This window comes from Embiotoca jacksoni, unplaced genomic scaffold (assembly GCF_022577435.1).
Source record: "Embiotoca jacksoni isolate LCO1_2020_lvr unplaced genomic scaffold, fEmbJac1.0.p SCAF_5, whole genome shotgun sequence".
In the NCBI taxonomy this organism is placed as follows: Eukaryota; Metazoa; Chordata; class Actinopteri; family Embiotocidae; genus Embiotoca; species Embiotoca jacksoni.
In genome coordinates this window covers 16484448-16509543 of record NW_027185403.1, presented here as the reverse complement: position 1 = coordinate 16509543, position 25096 = coordinate 16484448, and the positions used below count along the sequence as shown (strand labels likewise).

The 25096-nt window shown below is 41.1% G+C and overlaps 1 protein-coding gene across 1 annotated transcript in view; it reads right to left on the bottom strand.

The window, feature by feature from the left end:
* Positions 1–25096, bottom strand: part of tenm1 (teneurin transmembrane protein 1) — a 170528-nt gene that overhangs the window by 31011 nt on the left and 114421 nt on the right. Inside the window, exons 19-22 of the mRNA XM_069171293.1 lie at positions 19894–20037; positions 18105–18357; positions 17317–17337; positions 11563–11795 (exon numbers count right to left, since the gene is read on the bottom strand). Of these exons, the coding sequence (XP_069027394.1) occupies positions 11563–11795; positions 17317–17337; positions 18105–18357; positions 19894–20037 (651 nt within the window). The remainder of the gene's footprint in view (positions 1–11562; positions 11796–17316; positions 17338–18104; positions 18358–19893; positions 20038–25096) is intronic.

Here is a 25096-nt window from a genome sequence, read left to right as displayed (position 1 = left end):
CCACCCAAACAAAGTTTCCCACATGCAAATACATCACAGAGACTGAGGGAAGCAGAGGCAGCTCGCGTAGAGACTCCAGCACAGACAGTTGGCTTTGTAGCCATTTTCGATTTTGCTCTCACTCTTTCCAGAGCAACTGTTTGAGTGCTTCTCAAGATGGAGATCTGACAAATGGACTCTGGGAGAGCTGCAAGTGATAATGGTGCCCAGGTGTAAGCAATTACTGGCTGTGTTTCCCCAGCCCTATAACAGCAGCTGACCCCCACTGTCACCCAGCGAGCTTCAGCTGAACTGCTATCCTGAACTCTGCCTGTCACCGTCACTCTACTTATTCCTCTTCCTGTCAGTGTGTTTTAAAGAATCAAGGTAGAAACAACCTGCATGGGCACGAGCTCACTATCCCTCCCCTCATCAGAACTCCACCCCTGTGACCGAGACAAATGCTTCCATCTGTATGTGTGAGTGTGTGTGTGTTTGTGTGTTTGTGTGTGTGTGTGTGTGCTGGGCATTCACCTCGAGTAAATGCAATTTATTCCTCCACAGTGGCAGAGCTCCACTCCTCCTGTCAGATTGCCAGGCTCCCAGTAGAGGCTGACAGGCCGGCTGCCAGCACTGGCCATCCCGACCATTTAAAGGGACACGCGTGTCACATTGCCCATGATCACGCTGACGTTGTCAACCTGACATACCTTTAACAAGGCACCCATAGCTAACTGTCTGTCCCTTCTCAGTGGGAAGCAGAGTAGGTCCAGGGACCTGCAGGCTGTCAATCAAAAAACAAGCACGCAGAAGCACATTGACTCGCGCACACGTTGCACCTTTGACGCACAGGCTCAGCTCTTGGCCTTGAGCCTGCATGTCTTATTGACTCAGGGCTTCATTACACACACAGTGAGCTTCAGTAATCTCTCTGAAGCTACTCTACACACTCCAACTACAAACAAGGGAGCTGTCAGTCTGTGCAGTGTTCTACCAAATACATTACTTGAATAGCAGGCATTTTACAGGTAGAGCCTTGTTTCAAGTTGGTATAAATCTGCCTCTGCTAAGCCCGGTGTCTACACCTTCTACTACTCCAAATGACAAAACCAAACAAAAAGTTTGGCACTGCACAGAGAAACCTCATTTCCAGTAGACAGAGCTGCTGCAGTCTCCCAGCCATCTGTGTGAGTCACAATCCTGATTTTCCATCAAGCTTTGAACCCAAACTTTGACCACACGTTATTGGGGTGACAGTTTTGCTGTAGAAAACAGTGAGGGAAGTTATGTAACTGCTATCTGATAATAGCCTGGTGGTGCCAGACCCAAATCCGCTGTGTAAATAAATGGGACTGGCCACATTCCATTAGGCATCATTTCCAGTCGTTGCATCCTAATGGGTGTAGACCTCGTGTTCATTTTGAAACTATTGGAGCAGTCCTTAACCAATTGGTACTGGCCACCATGTAATGTATGTTGTAAGCCGTTAACAACAGAAGCTCTCCCTCAATGTGTGCAGAGTGCAACGCCATGTCAGTAAATAACCTCAGCAGACTTTGTGAAGTACATTTAGGGACACAAGGAGCGTTGTTTTTTTCTCTGGCTTCAATTTCTTGATATTTGCAAGAGGTTCTCCAACTGTTCATATCTCTTCATGAAGCTCTAACACCGCTGCATTTTTTGGAACTACATTTCGAAACACACTCTCGACTTTAATGGGCGTCATTCACGAACAATGCGTACGCACAAATATATGCTTAAACCGTGCATACGAACATTTGACGCATGAATCTGTGGTTCATCAATATCTTCTTTCCTGAATTTGTTTGTACTCTGCGAACAAATTTAGGATGACCTCAGACCATGCGTACGAACAAATGATGACTGCCTGGCTGTCTTAAAAAATTGTTAACACACCTTTCAGTGTATTAAAATTGCATTCATTAAAAAATTATTTAATAAACGACAATATTGAAAAGTGTTAATTTACTAATGCGTTGACCACATGTATTGAATAGGCAAACCAATAAATTGACAGCCTTTAAACCATATCAATTATTGTCTTAATTAAGATATTCCCATATATTCACATAGTTGCAGATAATTGAAAATACCATATTCATTCTGAAATGGATTACCTGTGGTTACTCTTGCTGGATGTCATCACTTTCACCCTCATTTCTAGGACATATTCAGTATAGAGGTCAGCTCTGATTTAAAAACTGGACTTGATGAAAAGACTTTGTCTTACAGAGAAACGCTGGGTATCATCAGAAAGGATAAGCCCTGCTGTTTATTTTGATCTACGGCAAGTTGTGGAGGATCGGGACTTCAGGAATTATTCAATTAAGAGTAGTGAAATGAATGTCACGCTTCATGAGTGTAACGTCGACGCAACGCTTCGATACACAGACGAGTCACCAACATTTTTGGAAAGCTCAAGTCGTGCAGTTTCCGGGGATATCCGCTACATTGCTCTATAATAAATGCTCGCTGCACCATTGCATTCATCGGGTTCTGAGGATGAACCTGTGCCACGGGCCCACTGCAGGGGATGCAGCAGCCTCAGTAGCAGCAGTCGACACTTGTTTTAATTTCCGCTATTGTGAATTTGTTCTTTTTAATTTTTGTTGCCATCTCTGTCAACTTCTCTTTACTCTCACTTCACTTCACTGCTTCCGTCATGACACAGCTCCAGACAGACCGGTGTCCTTATATGGAGAAACGGAGGCGTGTCAGTATGCTGATCGCAGAGCGCGGACTCGTGCCTGTCAATTTAAAATGATTCTGATTCACTAACATGCGCAAGGTGGTAAGAACAAAATTGGCTGGTACACAAGTGTCACAAATCCCACGGTGATTTTGCGTGTGCACTCACTTTGTGCGTAAAGTTAGAACCTACGCACATATTAGTGAATGAGGCCCACTGTCATTGAACTCAGTCATCCCTACTGGTCGCAGAGTGGCTTGAGCTAACTTTCACATGAACACTGTTTCCAGACTATAATCAAGCTGTGAGCAATAGGTGGGTGGAGCCAGGCAAATCTGATGCTTTACATTCTGATGTGGCTGCCTAGTTCGTGCGTGTTTGGGGTAAAATCAGTAGGTTTGTTGTTTAGATATAAGGACTTCTTGGGCACGTTATCCTGTTGTACGGTACGTACGATCAGAGAACACTTATGTGGGTCAATCTGGAAGACGAATCTTTTTTTTTTGTCATTTGGATATATGTTGTCCTATTTAACCAGTTTAAGAAGAAACTGTTCATTTGGGACTTTACGTTTACTCAGTATCTAACTTGTAACACATTTCACAGGGTTACATTGTGCCATGTTTCATTACAACAATTCATCTCATCCAGAAAAGAACCATCAGAACATCAGCGTGTACAGCGTGACATGTAGTTACAACCACAACACCATGAGTCAGCTGGGAATTTTCAGTGAAGCCATGTACTATAAAGTGAGAGAGCATGCATTATTTATGAAAAGTTACCTTCTAATGTGTCGCAGTGCAATCCAGTTGAACAGACCCTGTCAGTGTTTTAATAGCGGTGAGAGAATAGTTTTATCAGAAGAATCAGAATCAGAAATACTTTATTAATCCCCACAGGGAAATTGTGATGCTACACTCACTAACGTCTGCTCCAGGACAGAAAGAACAAATAATATAAGAAGAAACGAGATAGTAAATATACTACATATATAGTAGTATATATGTATAATGTGTGTATAATAAATACCATAGTTAAAAAGACAAATTGTGAAAGTGTGCAAATCCTTAAAAACCTAAATAAACTAAAAAGTATATATATATATATATATATATATATATATATATATATATATAAAAAACGGTCTATCAATTGGCTCATTTATGATTGCTGCAGTTCTTTCAGGAACATTCACATACTGCTGACTATTTGGCTGAGAATGTTAGCAGCAAATACGCAAACATGACATGGGCCATACCTCTGCAATTCTTTCTCAAGTCGTAAAAATGGCTCACCGGCTGAACAAGTCCAGATGCACCTGTGTGCTCTGCTTGATGCCCTTTTGCTTGGCCCTGCGGATTTGCCACTGGCAGCTATATTCTTAGCATTAGTTTCAGGAGAAATGAGTCTTTGGTAGAACTTCACATTGTGGCTGCTCAGCGACGCATGTCTGTTGCACAAACCACTGCCGCTCCTCTAATTATCATGGATGCTGCAGTGAGAAAACAAGCTGTGGTAGAAATAGCATGATCCAATGGCATCTCTCTATTTTGAATTATCATAGAGTATGCGCCTGTTTGCCTTGCTGTGTGATTAATTCATGTGTGTATCATTAATGCAGGAATGTCCAGGGGCAAAGACAAAAGCTCGGTCAATGTGAAAGAAAACACAGGAGCAGGCTGTTAAAAACTGTGCACATATAGATGCACATGCTCACACACAAACCAAATCTAGGAGCTAACGACACAGTGTGACTTATCAGATGCCCTTGTTTTGCGAAGTAGTGCTCTGTTTAAACCAACAGAAACAATGATAGTTGACCCTCTGAGAAGGAAGGCAGCCACAGGGCCAGTTTAATATGCAGATGAGGCGTGGGAATGGGATTTAGACGCCAGACACGGACTTCTCTCTCTCTTCGTCTTTACCCGTTTCATTCACTCTCTTGTTCTCTTTTTTTCTCTGTTTAAAATTTTTCTCTATTAATGTCACGTTATTTTTCCATTCTTGGTCCCGCTCACTTTCTCAGTTCTGAGCTCCCTCTTTCTCTCCATCAATTTAATCCGCTCCCCTTTCTCCCTCCCTCTTTCACCATTTTGTGAGATTCAACACTCACGCTGTACTAAATGCTATGGGAGCCAGAGGTAGAATAACAATGGCATATTCATTCCAAAGTTATAACATTGAGCAGCTGGTGTAGAGGCGACACAGCCCGGAGAGATCTGAGAACTTCACTGCTGCAGCAAGCGAATACATTTTGGGAAGTGGCAGATTCAGGAAGAGTGAGATGCAGGCTGCAGTGATTAGAGCTGCACAGTTAAAGGACACAAGCACTCATAGACTCTGCTGCCTGAGTAGAGGCGGGGGACCAGTGTTTGCTGAGTTAATGGTTTGAGTATGGGCTTGCTGACAGCAAGCAAGGCTCGATTCACTCAGATGAAGCAAACTGGGAAACGCTCCTATGCACATTGCCACGTTTCCAGCCATTTCTGTAAATGAGACCAGCACCCAATGTGTGAAGATATTCATTCATCTAAGCTGCTTATGTGTCAACCACCAGCCAAGACATCCTGCCTGTTCAACATGCTAATAACCGCAACCAGTTTAAACCCCACCACTTCATTCAGCAGCCCAGGCCCGCTATCTCAACAGCGATGGATGGCGTGCCTTGCAGCTGTGGAGCTGAGTGAGACAGGGACAAATGTGTTGTGTCTCTCTGTGTGGGGAAGAGAGAGACAGAGAGAAAGAAGCCGAAAGAAAGCAGAGGAGAGAGGAGAGAGAGAGGCCAACGGGGCCAACGAGGCCAACGGGGCAAGAGGGAGAAATGTGGTGGCAGTATGTCAGCTTCTGATAAGGGCATTAGTCTGCCCCCTGTGGGTCGGAGTGAGAGACTGACACTGCAAACGCTCACACTACCATGTGCACACACATAGCTCTCTCTGTGGATGTCAGCTTTGCTGTCTGGGACTAGCCAACAAATAACAGATAAGACCTGCGCATGGCAACCACCAACAACTAAACTCTCAATCACCGGGCTCGCTCTGAACTCCTCTGTCCAAACCGGCACAGGAAACGGACACAGAGGACACTGATATTTTTATACATACACAACAATTATTCAACAAATGTTGAAAAAGAAAAAAAAAATATGTGCAGTGAACAGAAGTCTAGTGATGTGAGCCAAGGCTTTTGGGTCCTGTGGGACGGATGCCTCTTTCATGTCAGACACGGGATCCATCCTAAATGGAGCAAGGCCTTTTATTTACCGAGCTAATTGACTGTGGAAGCGCATGTGGAGCCAACGCTAAACAATGCCCCAGATCTTGGATTCATAAGTGAGTGTTTGAAGGACACAAGATAATCCCAGCAGTTTACGCTATGGGGAGACTACAAACTTGGGCAACAGCAGAGTGCTCAATAGTTGTGCAACACTGTTGGCTAAATTAAAATTATGGATTACTATAAAACAAGTGTTTTCCATGTTGTGACGTTATTGTGTATCCCAGCAAGCGTACTGCAGCTCTTTCAACACCGGGGCACAAGGGGTGGCTCATCGATGAGACGGGGGAGGAGAGAAAAAGAGATGGAAGAGGTGAAGAAAAAGAAGGAAGGCTCTAATTTGGAGCGAGGAGCTCACCAGAGGACACAAGGCAAGATCAATGCTGGAGAATCACACAGGCACAACTTCAAAAAAGAAACGGACAGATATTTCTCTGTGAAGTCTACCACTCATTACCATTGGTAAGAGGGTGCGGAGAGGAGGAGGAGTGTGGGCTGTGGCAAATAGATGACAGGGAACCAGGGGGCTTCAGGCACAACTCTCCAGAGCCTTTATAAGAGCTGGTTCGTTGGCGCACAATAGCCACGGAAGTGAGTCAAAGAGTATAAAATACTTTACTGTGAGTGAACAGGAGGAGTCTTGGGACAGAATATTCTATTACTTTATAAAGGCAGAGACACAGCATGTTCTAAAGTACAAGGGGCACGTATCCTGAGAAGAATAGTCTTCAGATCATGTGTCAAATTGTGGCAGGGATCAGCTCCAATCTTTTTCTCTTATCTTCTTCTTGTTTCCTTTTCATCATGTCTTCTATATCTGAATAAACGTAGAAGAAATTTTAATCAAATTCCTGCTATCAAAGTTACTCTGCATTAAGAAGCGGTGACATTTGAAGAATAGAGACACTTTTATTTGTTTACTGTGCTCCGCGTCAACTGGCTCTTTGCCTACAACGTCTGACAGAATTGCATGCGCAAGCTGAGTGTGACTGACAGGACAGGTCATGTAGGTCTGTGGGTGTAGCCTGAGTGACAGGCCTGTGGCTAAAGCTCCTGTGTGACCTGGGGACTGAGAGCAGACCAGGTGAGTGGGTGGGATTGTGAGGGCAGTGAACGGATTATTTCCTCTTCCTAGCAGCTCATGCTGATTCCACAGAGGCTGGATGGTGGAAACAAAAAAATAAGCAAAAAGAGCTGCCATTTTTGTGTAGTGTGACATCCTGGCGGGCAACTGATGCAGCACATGGCGATCCACCCTAAAAATATTTCAGAATGTGGATACACATGGTGAGTACATGGTGAGTTCAGTGTCATGTAAATCAAAATAGATGCAGACTCCAGGTCTGAAAAGTAGCCATTATAGTGTCATTAGTTAAATTCACTCCTTCTGATCAGAGTTCTGGTGGTCCATCTTAAAATAATTCCATAATTAATGACAAACTAGGCCTTAAAGAGAGGTATGTTTGGGGGGGCGTATCTGATTTGATTGACAATTCTATCGCGCAGTCACGTGGTAAGTCAGATGTGCTTCTCCCCAGGTTGTCCAAATATGATCAGTTCTGGCTAACAAAAAACACGCTGACAACAAGAACCAAAATGCCAGACTCGAGAATTCCGAACCGCAGTTCACAAACCGGTGGGTGGGAAGCCACTTGCTTCAAGCCCACATACCAACGCATTACTCAGAGGTCTATGTGTGGACACTATGATGATGTTGATTAAAGATTGATAATGATGTTCCCTCTTACTCATTGCTCTCAAATCTTCCTCTTGTTCTCGTCTTGCATTCATTTTCACGTAATCATTGCCATGTATATAATTATTGTACAGTTAAAGTACACACCGTGCCCCACCCAAAGGAAATTCTGAAGGATGGAGGAATTAGAATGAATTGTAAGCATATGACAAATATTACAAATTTGTCATAAAAGAAGGTCTAAAATATGATTCTCTGGAAAGGTTGGATGCTTTAAAAAATAATAACATTAACAGAAAAAACTTTATCCAATCAAAGTTTCTGGAGACCATCCTTTTAAAACAGCACCTATCCTTATGCACAGTTTTTGAAGTTATTGGTTCAGAATCCATAAGCATATGCAACTATCGCTCTCCCTTATTTACCCTGTTTTTACCAGCACCTGGTTGTAATGTGGTTTGTATAACCTACACTTTATTTGTGCAATGGACAAGAAATTCCCTCACCCCAACTTTCGTGTGGGTGACACTACCTTGTTGATGATAGATGTCATGAGACAGCAGTATGACCTGTTCCAGCTAACAGACGGCATAGAACAAAGGAGTATCCTGCTATTCTACTGCACAGTGGAGAAGACACATTGCTGGAATCCATTCCTGTCGGTTCATAAGTAAGGGTGGAACGATTAACCAGTTCAAATTGACACTGCGGGCTTAATGTCTGAAATATATGTGCATTATTTCTAAATCGCTTCAATTGGGTAAAGCTGGGAGAGAATCAGAGCTGAATCTGCTGACTTCTCTGCATTAGAAACGCTTAATATGACAGGCGTATTTTTCTTTAAGTTTAGTGTCTACAAGTGCCATTTTCCCTTTAAGCCAGGGGAAGCCATGGTTACCCTATTAGTCGAGCTATTATTGTCATTTAAATACAAAGATCAAATTTCCCTTGTCATAAGCACAAGATACAAATTATGGTGTTCCAGTGGCCAGCGATGAGACACTTTTACTGACTAGTTCTTCAAATTACAGCAACAGAAACCCCCTGGTCTACAAATTGTGCAATTGTTCGTCAGTTAATGTGTATTGAGCTGCTATCTAAAATAATGTATGCCTGATAAAGGGTAGCCACACTGAAAACAATCTACTGGACATCAAGTTAACTCAAATCAGGATTTTACATCCTGAAAGTGATAATTTAAGATTTATCTAATATGACTTACTGGAGATGTACAAATAATAAATTAAATATGGAGTCAAACTGGTTTTCTTGCATTCTCCAAGTAAAGAACATAACTTAATAATTGAAATTGAATTGAATTGATGAACTCTGACTTTTGTTTTATTTTTCTTTGAATCTTCTGAGGTAGAGGGATGACATCGCTCCATATACCATAATTCTTCATCATAACTTACTGAGCCGACATGATTCCCATCATAAATTCACACACCTTTGACTGTGATGTAAACATAGCCTGTTCACATCAAAGTCGAAGGTGGGATGAATGGTCGTCAATGTCACCTGACACCCCTGGATGGTTGTATGATTGTAGCTGGCTTTGTGACAGTGAATTTACAACAGAGCATTGTGTTAGTCAAATTTAGTATAATTACTTTGAATTACATGTAGATTACATTTTTGTTTGATTTTCAGGCAATTCCATAACATAATTTATGTAGACTAGGACCTGGATTAAAGCTGGACCATGTATGAAAGGGCTTTTAATTTGAAATGAGGGTTTTAAATTTGAAAATGGATACAGGAAGTCACAGTAGTTGACCGACCAATGGCGTAACTTTAATAATTTAGTGAAACATTTATGTTTTTAGGGCTGGCTGTGCTGTTGGGCTCCAGCCAAATATATCTGTATTAAGTCCACTAAATATTCAATATATTTAGTCATCATGATGACCTGAATATTGATGTGAAAAGCTGTTTACATGCTGAAAAGTGGTGATTATTATGACTCCAGTTTGACTTTAGCGCGGCATGAGAGAGGTCTAGTCAGTCAGAATACAGTAAGTGAAAACACTGTTGTGTGTGTGTGTGTGTGTGTGTGTGTGTGTGTGTGTGTGTGTGTGTGCGTGTGTGCATAGCTTTGAGGTACACGGTTGTGGCATTGTGCTTCTATGAATGGACAAAAAAAGAATGAATAGAAGAAAGCAAACCTTAAATAATATACTTTGGACATATTTTCTTATTATTCTTGCAATTTAGGCCTTTGTGGTCAAGTCAGTGCAGCACAGAATAGAATGTTCCATTTCCAGGGCTTCTCTTTGTTGCGACCACAAAGCCAACACAATCTTCTCTCCAGACGCATTTGGACTTGTTAATGCAAGAAAAGCACAGGTGCAACTAACAACATTAATGGCCTTTTCCATTGAAGTGTGAGCCCTGACAGTGAGTCAGCATGTGTAATACCACGGGCATTAAATAGGAACAGCTGAATGGACTGCAGCCATGATTATTAGTTGTATTAGTACACCTGTGATTTCCTGACTCTGACATGGCAAAGCGTCTGCTGTGGAAAAGGCCTAGCAGTACTTTGGCAAACAATCTGCTCTTTACAAAACAGAGACAGTTATTTTTAGGGTTAATCACATAGGGTAAATTAAGTAATTACCTTTACAAACAGTGATAATCACTCAAATTGGATGACGATAGAGTGGTAAAATAAGTGCTGCCGGCTTATATCAATTTAGACGTAAAAAATACACATTGTCAGGTGGAGAAAAAGGCAGAACCAGCATGGATCCATCAATCTACCCAAGCTTGGTAGTCTGCGGGTGGGGATGTGATGCAATGTTTTTGTGGCAGTGCACAGTTGGAGCCTTAAACAAATTAAACCTTATTTTACTGCCACAGGATGTCTATTTGGCGGCTTACAGTGCAAGTTCTATTTTACGAATAATACGAGAAAGAAAGCTGTAAACGATGTTCTCTTGATTCAAAACGTAACAGAAGAATCAGTCATGAGTGTAATGCTTGTGCAAAGCTAACACTTTGGAAAATATATGTCCTCTATAAACATATTAACACTGGAACAGGAAAGAAACTCAGCTCTTTAATTCAGATTATATAATTCATCACAATAGTTTGTACCATCATTTTCTTTTGTCAGACAAAGCTCACTGTGTGTTATTTAATAATTAATTATTTTAGCATAATTCAAAATGTAGGGAATCAGCCGGGGCGGAAAGAATATGTCTGAACATAAGCAAAAATCAAGTGCGTTGTTTTTACCGTCAACACAGCGGTCACCCACAGATAGACACGGAGGAATTAATGATACAGATACCATGATCTTTGATTGTTCATATTGTCACAGGGCGTCGTAACCAACTCGGATTGATGCATGTGGTAATAAAACCCTGTTAAAACATCTAATGCTTTCCTGCGGTGATTACAATATTGTCATTTGAAAAAGATCATATCGCCCTCCCACATGGATATCCACTCTTCAAATAAACTTCCAGGAGGGAAATGTTTAAAGCACACAGCATCTCAGAGATAGTTCCAGGGTTATCAAAGTGCCTTTTTATGAGATTGTGATAGAAGTTTCTGTCCCATGATGATCTCAATACTGATACTTAATATATTGCACTCTGCTGAGAATGAAGGGGTAAAATGCACACTGACTGCTTTACTTAAAATATTGTTGTAATGAGCTGCTTCAATATTAAAGTACTGACGGTAACAGAACTAACCGAAGCCTAATCCTCCAGCTTGGTGTACCAAACATTTCTAAATACTGATCTGTGAGTACTGATCCCACATCTTTATATACGTCAGCTTGGAGGGATGATAAATGTAATCCAGGCTCATGGCAACAGTGTGTAGAAACTGTGACGGAAGTGAGGAAGTGAGTTCTTCAAGTGTACTGTGCTCATGATCCTACCTCGAGGGTTATTGAGTGCAGCTTCGGTGGCCTTCCTGCCCTCTCCACAGTGGCTCTGGTCAAAAGGCAGGCACTGCTCCCCCGTCCCGGCAACTACCTCAAGGTTGCGTGATGGATCTTTCGGTTGCCCGAGGTTCCTCACCCGGAAAACTCTGCGACTGCTGGTGTCAGACACGTACAGAACCTCCCCCATCGGATCCATGGCCAGGTAGTACTTATGAGCAGGGCTGGTGCTAGAAAGAGAAGGTGGGCAAGGTTAATTCCAAATAAAGTGAAGCAGGTGGTAAACATTGAAATGGATTTTCCCCAGACATGCAAAGGTTCCGAGCTTGCAGCTATAGCAGTGTTCCCATGGAGTTTTTTTTCCTACTTGTCCAAAGTTGCGTTGCACTGAAGTTTTAAAATATACGGGCAGAGAGAATAACCTAGTTTTGGATAATACAATATCCCTCAGTATCCATAACAAGACAACACCATCAGTTGAGGTAATGGTATTTAAAGGCAATCAGGTCATCCCAGTGAATAGAATAAGTCTGAAAGACTCCAGAAGTAAAGTTATGCCTGTGCCGAAACAACAAGATGAATGTCTTCTAATTTACATAGTACAGATGGCCCCAGTCACAGCAGCTGAGTAGTGGTTGTAAGTGATAATCTCATTTAAGCATTGTGTATGTTAGGAAGATTCTTAATAGGGTTATGGATCGAACATATTAAATCAGTGATAAATATGTTCCTTGTACGGTGTGTCACCACTACCATAGATAACGCAACTCAGAAAAGGTAACCTGAGCTAATGCCAACACACTGTGCAACATGTAAATACGCATGTCAAATAAAAAAATACTACATGTGAACAGCATGACCAAAACCAAAGAGATCAGATTCTGGAGGAAAACCACTGTAAGCCATCCTATTTAAGGACAAGTAATCCAGTTAAAGAGGAAGGTAGTGCCGGAGGATCCAGAAACCTGACGAGGCTCTTTGTTATGTGCTACACCTTTTCTATGTTACTCTATCGAGGATAGACTGTATTATAGACCTCATGACAGTTTTGCGTGAAGTCTAGAAGAAGTAACATCATGTCAAGATGAAAATAAGTAATTCCTTCTTCAAAGTAGGCTACATCTTTCCACAGTAACAATCAAACAATATGTGGATGGTTTTGATGTAAAATAGAAATTGGAATTTCTCCCAACTTCAAAATTAAACACCTTGTTTCTTGAGCTTAGTTATTAAAAATATGAAACTAGAGCAACTCAATACATTTTGATGAAACACACAAGGCCGATAGTATTGGTTCCCTTCCAGTTAATCCAGAAAAAATAAACAATTTTCTCTGAAATAAATTGAAACTGTCAAAAGTAATTGGTGTTCACCATTCTCTGTTCCATATTGCTTTTGATTTTTGATAGACAAATATTTTAACTAATACAACTAAATAATAAAGGCAAAAATATTGAAACCCATAACCAATTATTTTGAAGCACAACATTTTCAGACAATCACTGTTATCAAAAGCTTTTTGTTGCTCCTAATGAGACTTTTGCACAGCTGGTAGTTTGGCCCACTCTTCTTCGGCAAACTGCTCCAGTTTTCTCAGGCTTCATGAGTGCTTTTATTTCCCAACTCTGAGTTTCAGCTCTTCCCATAGATGTTCAGCTGGATTAAGATCAGAGCTCACAGCAGGCTATTTCAGAGCAGTTCAATGTTTGCTTTTAGATGTATGTTTTGGGTCATGAACCTGTGGGAGGAGCTATGACCTGCAACACCAGGCAGTACGTTTTGGCCCAGACTGCCTTATTTATCTTCTGATTTCATGACACAACTGAACCTCCTCCGTGTTTCACACTGCAGACAGTAACCTTTTTCTTCTGTAAACAGAACTACATCCATTTTATCAAACTCCAGGTGGGTTCTCTTTATATTTTGCTTTCACAAGTGGGGTCTGAATGGGTCGTCTTCCATGGATCCCACTTTCATTCAGAAAGGAACACATGGTGCAGCCAGACACTGTTGCACCATGTGTCACTGTTGGAGGTCAGCTTGTATCGGTTTTGAAGTTTTCCTTGGTTCTTCTTCCACCATTCGAACTGTCCCTCTGGTCAATTTGGAGTACATTTTCCTCTTGCGGCCACATGCAGGGAGGTTGGCTGCGGCTCCATGGACCTACTTCCTAATATTATAAACAGCGGTGGTCACAGGAGCATCGGCTTATCTCCTCAGACAACTCTCTCCTTTTCTTTCTCCTGTTCGTGTTCAGTGGGATGATGATTCCAAACAGTTCCAAGTACTTTTCTCAAAAATAGTCTGAATGACTGATTACAATACTGTATGATACCAACTGAAGACAATAGTCGGCTTGAAATTTAACTATAATATTACCACTTCTAAGGGGTATCAATAATTTTGTCCAGGCCATTTTATTGGATCTCTGTAGAACAAGACAGACTTAAGCTCTTTTCACAGCATCTTTGTTGTCAAAGGCATGTAGATACTGTGTGCCAGCATGTCTTTGATTTGCCACAAATCAATGGAGAATTGCTCCAATGAGTTGTAGGGGTACACTTTTGGCCACGTCTGTATTGCCAACTCCAATTTGCTTTACTTGATAAGAAAATAAAAGAGAAATGATGTCAATGATTCTCTCGTTATTTTTGTATTGCACACCTGTATAATGCTCAGTATACAGAGACCTACAAATGCTTACAACAAAGCCTTGAGGAGGTTTTTGTGCGAGCTAAGATTTTATAATGTTAGTCATATATTCGTCAGCATGAATGTACCCACATGTAAGGCAGTGATAAGGCACCTTATGTATAAATGTATGTGCAGACTGGATAATGTGGAGAAAATCATAATCCATGCATGTGGAAATCTTACCAGAAGCTGCAGCCTTAAACGACATTTCTGAGATTTGACACCTCTGGTGCAAGAGCACTTGACGTATGACTCAAACACACAGTATGTTGTACCGAGTAGAGGCCACGGTATGGCATCATGTACTTTTAATACAGTTAATGTGAATCTGCCTTTTGTCCTGAGTGGAAGCCTCAGAATGACGTTAGCACACTGTGAACACTGACTTCATTTACCCTTACATTGACCGTGAGCTCTACTGCACTTTGTGTAGGGTGAATGTCAACATTGTGGGTATGCAGCCATGCAGAGACGACTCGACTTAACTCAGCTCACACAGTCTGCAGTTCATTAATTACATAAAACCTTTGTCAGGCTATTGTGTTGCATTATTGAGACGTGGAACACAGTGATCATAAAAAATGTGAGAAGGAATTTAAATTTTGCACTTTGAATATTGTAACAAACTGAGTTCCAAGCAATTACTTTGAAGTGTGAAATCCAATGTCAGCCGGGTCTGGTCAAAGGCTTCCTGCCAATTAAACTTGAAGACATCCTGTTATAGGGTTCTTTTTTTCCAAAGCTATTCAATGAGAAATGTGTTACGAAGGGAAATTACAATGCCAAGAAAAATATTTCTATTGTCCTGCTTTTTTGTCATATGTTTTTCTCATTTAGATTTATTTTAAACACCTAAAAAGATATTTGTATAGCTACCAGGTCTTAATCATTTTCTGTTTGCTTTGGAGAGCGAGCAGTTGAGAGACTATTCAACCCACACTAACCCTTACTCTTTAAAGAGAAAACTTCTTTTTGATATAAGCCTGAATCTTCCCACACCCCAGAAAAAAAACACTTCACCATAGGCAAGGGGGCTGTCAGTCATCTAGTCCATTAAGTGCATAACTGTTTACAGAGCTCAGCACTGAACTGCACATACATAATTTAAACTTGATCCTGAGAGAGTTATTCACAGAGTTTCAAAATGTACCACTGCTCAGCGCAGCGTATCATATTTGTTGGGCCTCTTGAAGCTACCAACAAGCGTTGCACGGAGCATATAACTGATTACACATATCTTTACCTGTTCTTTTCTCAATTAGATGCTCACAGCTCCGCATACATTTATCCACTGGAAGGAAAATGAAGAACAATAACAAGCGCAGCACAAACAATCCCACTCTAGCCTTCCTTGTTTCCTCCACTCATAATAACAAAACAATGATCAGAGCTGATAGATATAGTGATCTAGCTGTGGCACACTGTCTCACTGAACTGACCGTCTGGGCTCTCAAAACATATTGTTGATGGCTTCCCCCCTTATTTGCTTTACTCCTCACTCAAAATCTTGAAGGGAAAGAATAGACAGTGGCTTCATGTTGAGTACTTCCCTCAGAGAGCACCTTGTTTTGAAGCCCTGTTGGCTGATAGGCACTTTGCTGGGAAGAATGCATAGTGAAAAGCTTTGAAAGCTGAATATGAATGAATAATTAATGCATTTGACTTGGGAGAACAATAGTATAGAATAAAAGAGAAACACTAACATGCTGCTAACAGGAAAAAGCTGCTGTGTAGAGAAAGAAGGAAGCAGGAAGGAGAAATCTTCAGGGTACGGTGAGGGTATCTAAAGTACCTTCAGAAGCATCCGGTTCACACAGGACAGGCTTCACCCCGTCACCTGCACCCCGACCGACCTGACACATTTACTGAAGTACTCCTTCAGTGACACCACCCATCATGTTCAGAATGCGTTCATTTCAATTTATTTCAAAATGGGATCCATTTAACTGATTTAAATGAAATGGAAATGGACATAGTGGATGTTTCAATATTGTTTTTCATACAATTGATCTTTAGATTAAATCTATAATAATAATAGATCTAAATGGCTGATATATTCACTTAGAAATGATCTATTTTAACTAGTTCAGTCGATGCTAGTTAGTTTAACTGTCACTTAGCTGCCTATTTTAACCATTTATCCTCTTAAAGTTAGTATGACAGTTCTGTCTATTTTAGTCAGCTTCAACTTTTCAGCTCCTTTTTCAGTTTTTTTCTTTGTTCAAATCATTTGAGCTGCTCCACAATTTTTTCCACGTGTCCTCTGGCAACTGCAGAGTCACCACGCTGGGGTAGAAGTACATGTGGTAGGGAAAGACTGGTTTAGGCTGTACAGTAGGGAATTACCATGGTTTCCATATTTCCATATTCACAGTGTAGACAAACATACAGTATGTGCAAACCTACCCACAAACATCCAGTCAGTTTTTGCATGACCTGAAACTTTAGCAAGGTACAGATACAGTATCTTGAAAAATCCTGTGTTTATAAATTGGATATACCCTCTCCTCGCCTCTCACAAATGCCCACAAGCACACATACAATCAGCTCGATATAACCCTTGATAGACAGATGCACAAACATCGACACGCATACACACACAAGCCCTATAACATCTGTCTAATCTTCTGTCAAACACGGTGTACGGAGCTCCCACTGCCACCGAGGCTCGCAGCCAGGGACGATGCTGAGGCCATTCCAGGACTTGGGCTTTTAGTCCGGCTCAGGAAGTGAGTGAACAAATGTATCCTCCAAACAGGCTTTCAGTAATCCTCTAGAAAACGAAATCCTTGATATTTTGGATGATTTCCAATTTACAAATTTAATATGGCATAGTGAAATTTAAATGAGGATTTGATAGATCTGACTGCAATTGGAGTGCATGCAGATTTTGGTCGCAATGTGTGTTTGTGGGGGGAGGTCAGGTCAAAGCAATTTGCAGCAAAGATAGCAAGTTAAAGTGCTGTGAGTCTTGTGTCTTTTCTCTTGACACTATTTTTTGTGTGTGCGTGTGTGTGTGTTGTGCAGGTAAAGGAGGTGTTAATCACCAGTTCTTACCTGTGTCTGGTGTCCCGGTTCCTGATAATAAGCAATAAAAGAGTGTTTGAAGAGAAGACAGAAGAAGATAAAAACAATTATTTAAGATTCTAACTAGAGTCAGTCAGAGTTTCATTGGCGGCAATGAGTCAATTTTCTCTCATATAGTGTGATTAGAGTTGATTTGGACGGCTGTATTGTTTCACATTAAATATTAAACTAAACAGGAAGCCTTTGGCATTTCCTCCCAGAGGACAGGGACGTATCAAATACAGACACTGTGAAACCTCCGTCTGAACCAGAAATATTAGTCAGAGATACAATAATAACAGCAAATGAGAGAGTAAAGTTACATAAGGAGAACACTTTACAGGACAAATGACTGTGCAATCCCATCGAGATTCTACGCTTGAGAAAATACAGAAATAGAGAATGTAGTGCCTGCAGCACAGTAGGAGATATCATCATCATAATCCACAGAAAAAAAGTATCTTTGTTTCACAGCATCGACTTTCAGCTTCTCTCACATCCTAAAGAGGTAGATTAGAGTCTGTGATGTCTGAACCTCACACACTGTCTTTGCATGAAGACAAACTTCACAAACTATTCTTCTGAGATCAAACAGATCACAACAGCAGATGATAAACCACAGCTAATGCCATACTAACCCATATCAGCTGAGCTCATCTCGTTTTAATTGTGCTCAAGTCAATCCGAAGCACAAAATCCCGCTGCTTCCCAATGTGGGAGATCCCTACCAAGAGCTGTCCGGTCTTGTCACGAGCCTACCCAACGAGATCAGTACTCACTTGAGCTCCAGTATGGTTCTGGTGAATCCATCGGGATGGACCCTGCGTATGAAGTTAAAGTCCCCCACGTAGAGGGAGCCATCAGGGCCGCTGGCCAGTGCCACCGGAGCAAATAGCATCATGTCCCGAGCTGCGCCACTGCAGCTCGGCCCGCAGGGGACGCTCCGGTAGAAACCATTCCCCATAACAGTGCTGATGACAGGGGGCTGCTGGGAGAGGAAGACGTTTTCTCCGTTTCCTTTATGAAGGATTCCTGAGGAAGGTGTGACATAAATACCTTAAAGGGTCTGGAAACAGATTTCCTCAGTTAGCGTACAGCTATGGGTGATACAATTCTATTTGAACATTATTGTTAAAGTTTGAGCAGTTTTGGTCGTTTCACATGACAGGTTATTTTTGGTTTTGTCTGAAGTCCTCACACTGGGTTTAAGGAGGTATAAGGAACTTGGGAGACAGGTGATGTCACTCACTCGTCTGCATCTATCAAGCTTTATCAGTATTCTAATTTAAATGTGACAACAGTGGTTGTGCTGTCTGGCCACTGTCAGTCAAACCTGAAACACCCCTCCACACGCAGAGCTTTGGAAGTGTTAAATCCTTAATAAATAATAACTTTGGCTGTTTTTTCCCCCAAAAAACTTTAAATTTGATTGTGGCGCATTCAGTAAAAAATGGTTAATATTTTATGGATGTGCTTGAAATCTGAAACCATTTAAAAAAAAAATAAAAAAAATGTTATGATGATAATGCTAAGTCACTGGACTCCTGCATTTGAACCATCCCTATTTCAATGAGTGCAGTGGAAGTAAGTCTTTGTAAGTCTAAAGTGTGACTATCAAATGAATCATGCATTTAATGTTGTCATCTTTATTTGTCTCCAAGTCAAGGGAAGCAAATCTTTAGTGTTGTATTCCAAAAAACAAAATTCTGTTGAATTCAATTAAAGTTTGTCCAATTCAGTTTGTGCCTTTGTTTTTGGTGCTTTGAGGCCATAGCTGCATTTTCAAACAAAACAAACAAAACCATTGCATGTTAATACTTTATTACTGCTCCTGTTGTGGGTCGCTTATATTTGCACATTTGCGGTATCATCATAAACTTAAGCACAGAGTGCACATCAAATATTGTGTCAAACTTGGGAAATAGGCAACAGAGATCCTTGAAACCTTTTAGAAAGTTTACAGCAGTAAAGCAATGCGCCGGGTGAGATGTTTTAGGTGGCATTTGCATTTCAAAAGGGGCAAAACGTCACTGTCCAAGACCAAGGAAGAAGCGTCAGGTCAGGAGAGCAACCACGTGAGTTTTCCTTGACATTTGTGAGGTTGTGCACTGTGAATTCGTCCCCCAAGTTCAGACTATCAACCCAAAGTTCCATTGTTATGGTCTGAGGTGTCTCAAAGAAAACATTTGGTGCAAACTACCTGAACAGTGGACATGATGGTACTCCATGGGTTCTCCAACTTGATAACAAAACACAGTAACAAAATCATCGCTCCTCACCGGATTTGGGTGCCTGGGACTGCTTTCTGCTCCCCAGAAATTTGACACTAAATTTGACGTGCGTTCTCTGCTCAAGTTTCAGGTCCATGCTCAAATCCCAAAACGGCCCTTCCCAGGGTCACAAAAGGTGTGTAACTTTTGGTGCTGATTTTGATTAAGCAACGTAACTTAGAACACTTAGTCACAAGGGTGAAAGCTTCCCCGGCTCCATGCACATCATGGTGCTGCACTCCGTTTGTGCACAACAGTAACAGACTTGAAATGTGTTGGCTCGTGTGCATGCACTCACCACTGCGAATGTTGAGGGCATGGTGTTTGTCCAGAGACCATCCTCCAAGGTTGGAAGGGACCAGTTCAAATCCCTGCATCAGTGCAGTCCTCCTTTCCCACTGGATAACGCCAGGACATGACTCATACTCATAGCCGACTGATACTGAAATGCAAACGCACACAAAGGAGGGTTTGATGTTAATGGAACAACATATAATAACTATGTGCTGTAGACCTGCTGTGTTTCACACCAGAGCATTCACAGCCCAATGACTGTATGTAGTGGCATTTGTACAGAACTTGACAGCCGACTTTACACACAAGCACACACTCCCCCCACCCCTCCCCATCTCTCTCAAAACTATATTGTATTGAGTGGTGAGATAGATGAAAGGCCTGTAGCGAGACCTCATCAGAGTGTGTTTGAGAGAGATCAGTGAGGAGTGGAGGCGTAATCAGGAGGAGCCCGTCTTCATGAAGGAGCCCTAGAATTAGCTGCTTGGCCTCTTAGTTGTAATGATACACTGTGCAGCTTCCCACTACAACTAACAACTATCAACAGCTTTTTTTGGCTTGGCAGGATTAAATATGTTTCAACAGTAATTTACCACTTGGAATATGTTTAAAGGCAGCAGGTGAGAAAGCAGGAGGAGCTCTCAATAAACATGTTAACACACGAGCATACTTACATGTCAATCTAAAACATGTACAGCAGTCACACATTCACACACACCCACGCAGAAAGAAGCCCATCCATCAAGACATTAGCCATTTTTAGAGGTGAAAAAAACTATATCTTTAATTATTTAATACGTGCTGTTAAGTACAATTTTAAGGGCTGTGAGTAATTTCCAACATGTCCGTCCAACTCATAAAACCATGTGGGTCGTTTGTTCCATCACTCAAATATCAACCCACAGGAGACTTTCTCAAATTAGCAGCCCTGGTTTGGTAATAGAAAGATAATGGTTTGGGTTAAAATGGTCACTTGAAAAGTATTGTGCGGTAACAACTTCCTCAGAGCTCTGCTAATCTTGATTATCATGGCAACAGTAAATGCTGTTTAAAAAAGCTGTTCCCACTCGTGGTTGGAAACGGGAAGCAAAGAGCGTTCTGCTGCCACCCAAGTCCGCAGTTGTTCTGCAGCCCAAACTTTGAGCTGTTAGCGCCAGTGCTGCATGCCCAGTTCTCATGATATCTGGGTTGTTGTTTTACCCTCCTCCTCTTCCTCCTCCTCCTCCTTCATTTTGCTAACCCGACAACCTCATGTGATGTCATCTTTTTTCTGCTGAATTTGTATATTTACAACTTCGCTTCTATCTTGAGCAACTGTTACAAAACATTTTCCCTGCAGGGATGAATTCAGTTTTTCACTCTGACTGTAAAATGTGTTAAGTTGAAGAGAACCACAGAGTTGGGTTGTTATTGTCTGTGGGCGCATCACTTCCTGTGACCCCTTTCATATTACAGACAGTAGTTTGTATAAAAATATTGATTATTTCAGCTTTAATTAAGCATTTAAAAATGTCATATGTACAGTGTTGGATTGCTGTGAGTGGATTTCATTGAATGTAACTTTTCCCTGCAGGTAAGTAGACCTAAATGGAAGTCATTACATCTTTCCTGTTTTTAATACCTAACCTACTTTTGTTTTTATGGTAAGGTATGTATACTATATCATGAAAGCTGTAGGACTTCACTTACTTCAATATGATTTTGCATTGCTTAAATGAAGATAATGATATTCTGTGGCGTAAGGACAGCTCGACATATCTGACACAAAAGCTGTAGAAGAACTTGTCACTGTCAATCACTGTTGGCACTGATCTCTCTTAACTCGCTTCACTGTAGACCAACGTGACTGTGAATTGATGGGCGCTCAAGGGAAACTGGAGAGCAAAGTCAGCATAAAGACCAGTTGAGATGGTGGAATACATAAGTAGAGGGGGCTCACATTATGCACCAACTCAGGAGATTCCCTTTAACACAGAGAGAAACTCTCAGCAGACATGCAGGGCCAACTTAAATCCCCAAGTCAGTGGGTACAATCGATAATGTGATTGGGGAGGAAAAGTAATGGGTAATTTGGGACACTGGGGATTCTGACAGAGAAAAAGAAACCTTATAGTGTTGGACAAGAGTTCTTGGTCCAGGAACAATTTCTTCGGTTTGTTCAAACTTGTTTTAATTTGTGTGTCTTAAGCTCTGTTAGGCTTGTGATCTTGTGTTTTTGAATTACAGAAACAGAACAGAGAAGCACCGAATTTCAATGTTTGCACAAGTGATGCTTGGCTAAATAGAGTTTACAAAAAAATACTTTCCGAAAATAAAAATACATGTCCTAAAATGTCACATATTAGCACTGTGCAATTTCTGACCCATGAAGTCACATTGCATCTCCCTCCAAGAACCTGTTTCCTGACCTGGAAACAATCCATCCTCCTGAAAATGTATCAGATTTTATTGCCATAAATACAACGGGGACATTGCACTGTTTTTTTCCCCTTTAAATTCTACAGTAAAACTGACTTAATTTGAAGAACAAAGCTTCTCCAGGACAAAACGGGCACAGCAATCTCAAAGGGGAAGTGTCTGTGTTTGCTTCACAACCTAATATTACTGTAGCTATATTACAAGAAATGAAACACGCAACAACACACATATACACACTCAAACACAAACAATACACGTGCACACCGCAGTTCATAAACGCACCCTCAATATCTCACAGGTGAAAGCTTTCATTCCCCACTGCCGAAGCCTCAGGCAATGTGTTCACCCAGCAAACAGAGCATGATCTCCCTTTCTCTTGCTCTCTGGCTATGAGCGAGCACATGGGTGTGTATGTACATATACACGTGATGGTGTATATGTGTGTGTTTGGGACCGTGCTCGTCTGTGTCGTTGTGCCAACAAAGCACAAGGAACTATAGAGAAGGGGGATCAGGGGAAAACATGGGTGGAGAAGAGAGAACAATGGAGGGCAGAGGAAAACAGGAGCAAGGTAACAGGGGAGATCAGAGAGAATGAAGGAAATAACAAGGAGGGATGAGAAGAAAAGAGGGTTCAGGACAGGACAGAAACACAGGAAAACACTGCGAGGGGAGAGGAAGATAGGAAGCAAGGGAACGGGGTAGGGAGGGTAAGGTGGTTTAGCAAAACAGAGGAAATATATATAAAGAAAAATAATCATTTGAGTTGTGAAGAGGTGCAAGATCATGAGAGAGCTGGAGAAGATGAAGTGCAGCTGTAACAGATAAGGAGAGGAGGGGACGGATCAGGAGAGGTGGGAGAGAAGGCCCCGGGATGGAAAGATGCAATCTCTGTGTGCGACCCTACACTCGAGTGGACAAAGCCTCTGGTAAGCCTGATCTCAGTGCTTATGGAAAACTCCCTGTCGCAGCTGCAGTTGTTTGTCTCCAACTTTCCACAAAGGAAAGCAAGACACAGATAGTGGACACATCATCTCTTAAATTATATATAGAACGTCCAAGGGTTCAAGGCTTGATAGCATCTTACAGTGGCTGTTTTTTTTTTTTTTTACCATAATGAACAATAACAGTAACAGTCATACTGTATGTCTTTTTTTTTTCCACAGGTAAGAGAGGGCACACAATAGGTCACATTTCTGAAAACTCTCCTTGCACAATTCATGCATATATTTTCCACCTTTCCTCCTCTGTCAAAACTGTCCCAAAGTGCTATCTCCCTGCCGCTGCAGATGATATCTTTACTGCCAGTTACTCCACAGTATACTGTATTTGTAGAGCTTTCCATCTTTCCATTCCTCCCTCTCGAGTTTTCTCTTCTGTCAGTGCTGAAGGTCTACAAGAGGCGGTGCAGAGTCGAAGCTGCTTGCTGTTCACATTATGGCACGATTCACTTCCCACTCTATTTAATGCATGTTTTGAATTTCCTAATGACATTTTAATGATAGGCAACACTTCCGTATGTTCTAGTAAAGCAGCAGTTATCAAACCCCTATTAAAGCGACTTAACCAAATTCAGGAATAATCATTATCAGGCAATCTCCAATCTTCCATTTTCTAGCAGGATAGACTGTCTGTTAACAATTGGTTGATTACTTCCTGAATGGTCAATCATTTACAGAATGACTTCCAATCAGGCTTTTTGTGCAAAACCCAGTCCCTCACAGACCTGAGAGTTAATAGGGATGATTATACAATTAATGGTGTGGTCATGAAACAGTTGATCAAAACATCTTATTCCAAAGGGTTTATTCACCTGGTTTGAATCTTATCTGGATCACATAAAGGGATTCCATTTATGGATATACCGTACAATGCTACAATGCCAATGCGACTCAGCTGTACAAACCAATGTATATGGAGCGAATTGGGTTCAAAACCCAACAAACAAACATAAAATGTTTTAAAATTGCCTGATGATTCACAAACACAGTGAGGTTTGCAATTACAAAACACCATCAAAAAACAAATTGCAAGACAAAACTTATTTATCAAAGAAATACACATATTTCTAGTTAAAGTTAAAAGTTAAAGTAAAAAAAAAAAAAACAGCTTGTCTTGAAAGTACAAACAAATATATCTGACAAACAAACAAACAAAAACGCAAAACTTTTGGTACATTCTTTTCCACTGTGATTGGCCTGATGATTTCCTCACAAATGATCTGAATAATTTGTCCTCCTCAACAGCAGGTGGCACTGTGAGTCATTTCAGAGGTTTTGGCAGTAAATTAGCTCCACAGATTTCTTTTGAAGACTTGTTATTGAAAGTATGCTTATTTGTTTCCTTGAAGAGAGTTAGATGAAAAGATTTATAGTACGCTCAAGTCTTTGCATTAGATTTGCACTAGATTATTGCTATGAAAGCCAGGAGAACATTGTGCAGGGCAAACAAATTAATCAAGCAACACCTCTAAAGTTCACAAATGAATGTTGAACAGAACTGTTTAACAACAACAACAACAATAAAAACAGATTGTGGTTTTGCGATAAATTTAGAACTGTAACAGAACCTAAGTCCCTGTAAAACCACAATTTGTCATATCAACATTTCTGTTTAATTTTTACTTAAAAAAAAAAAAAAAAAATCTAGATACTACGTGTTAAATAATGAGATCTGGAGGTATTCAAAAGTAATTTCTTTAAAATTCTGGACAGAGTCATATTATGTTTCCCACACTATGTCCCTGCTAAATTAAACTAAGCTAACCTGTAGTGCCCTAATTCCCATGAG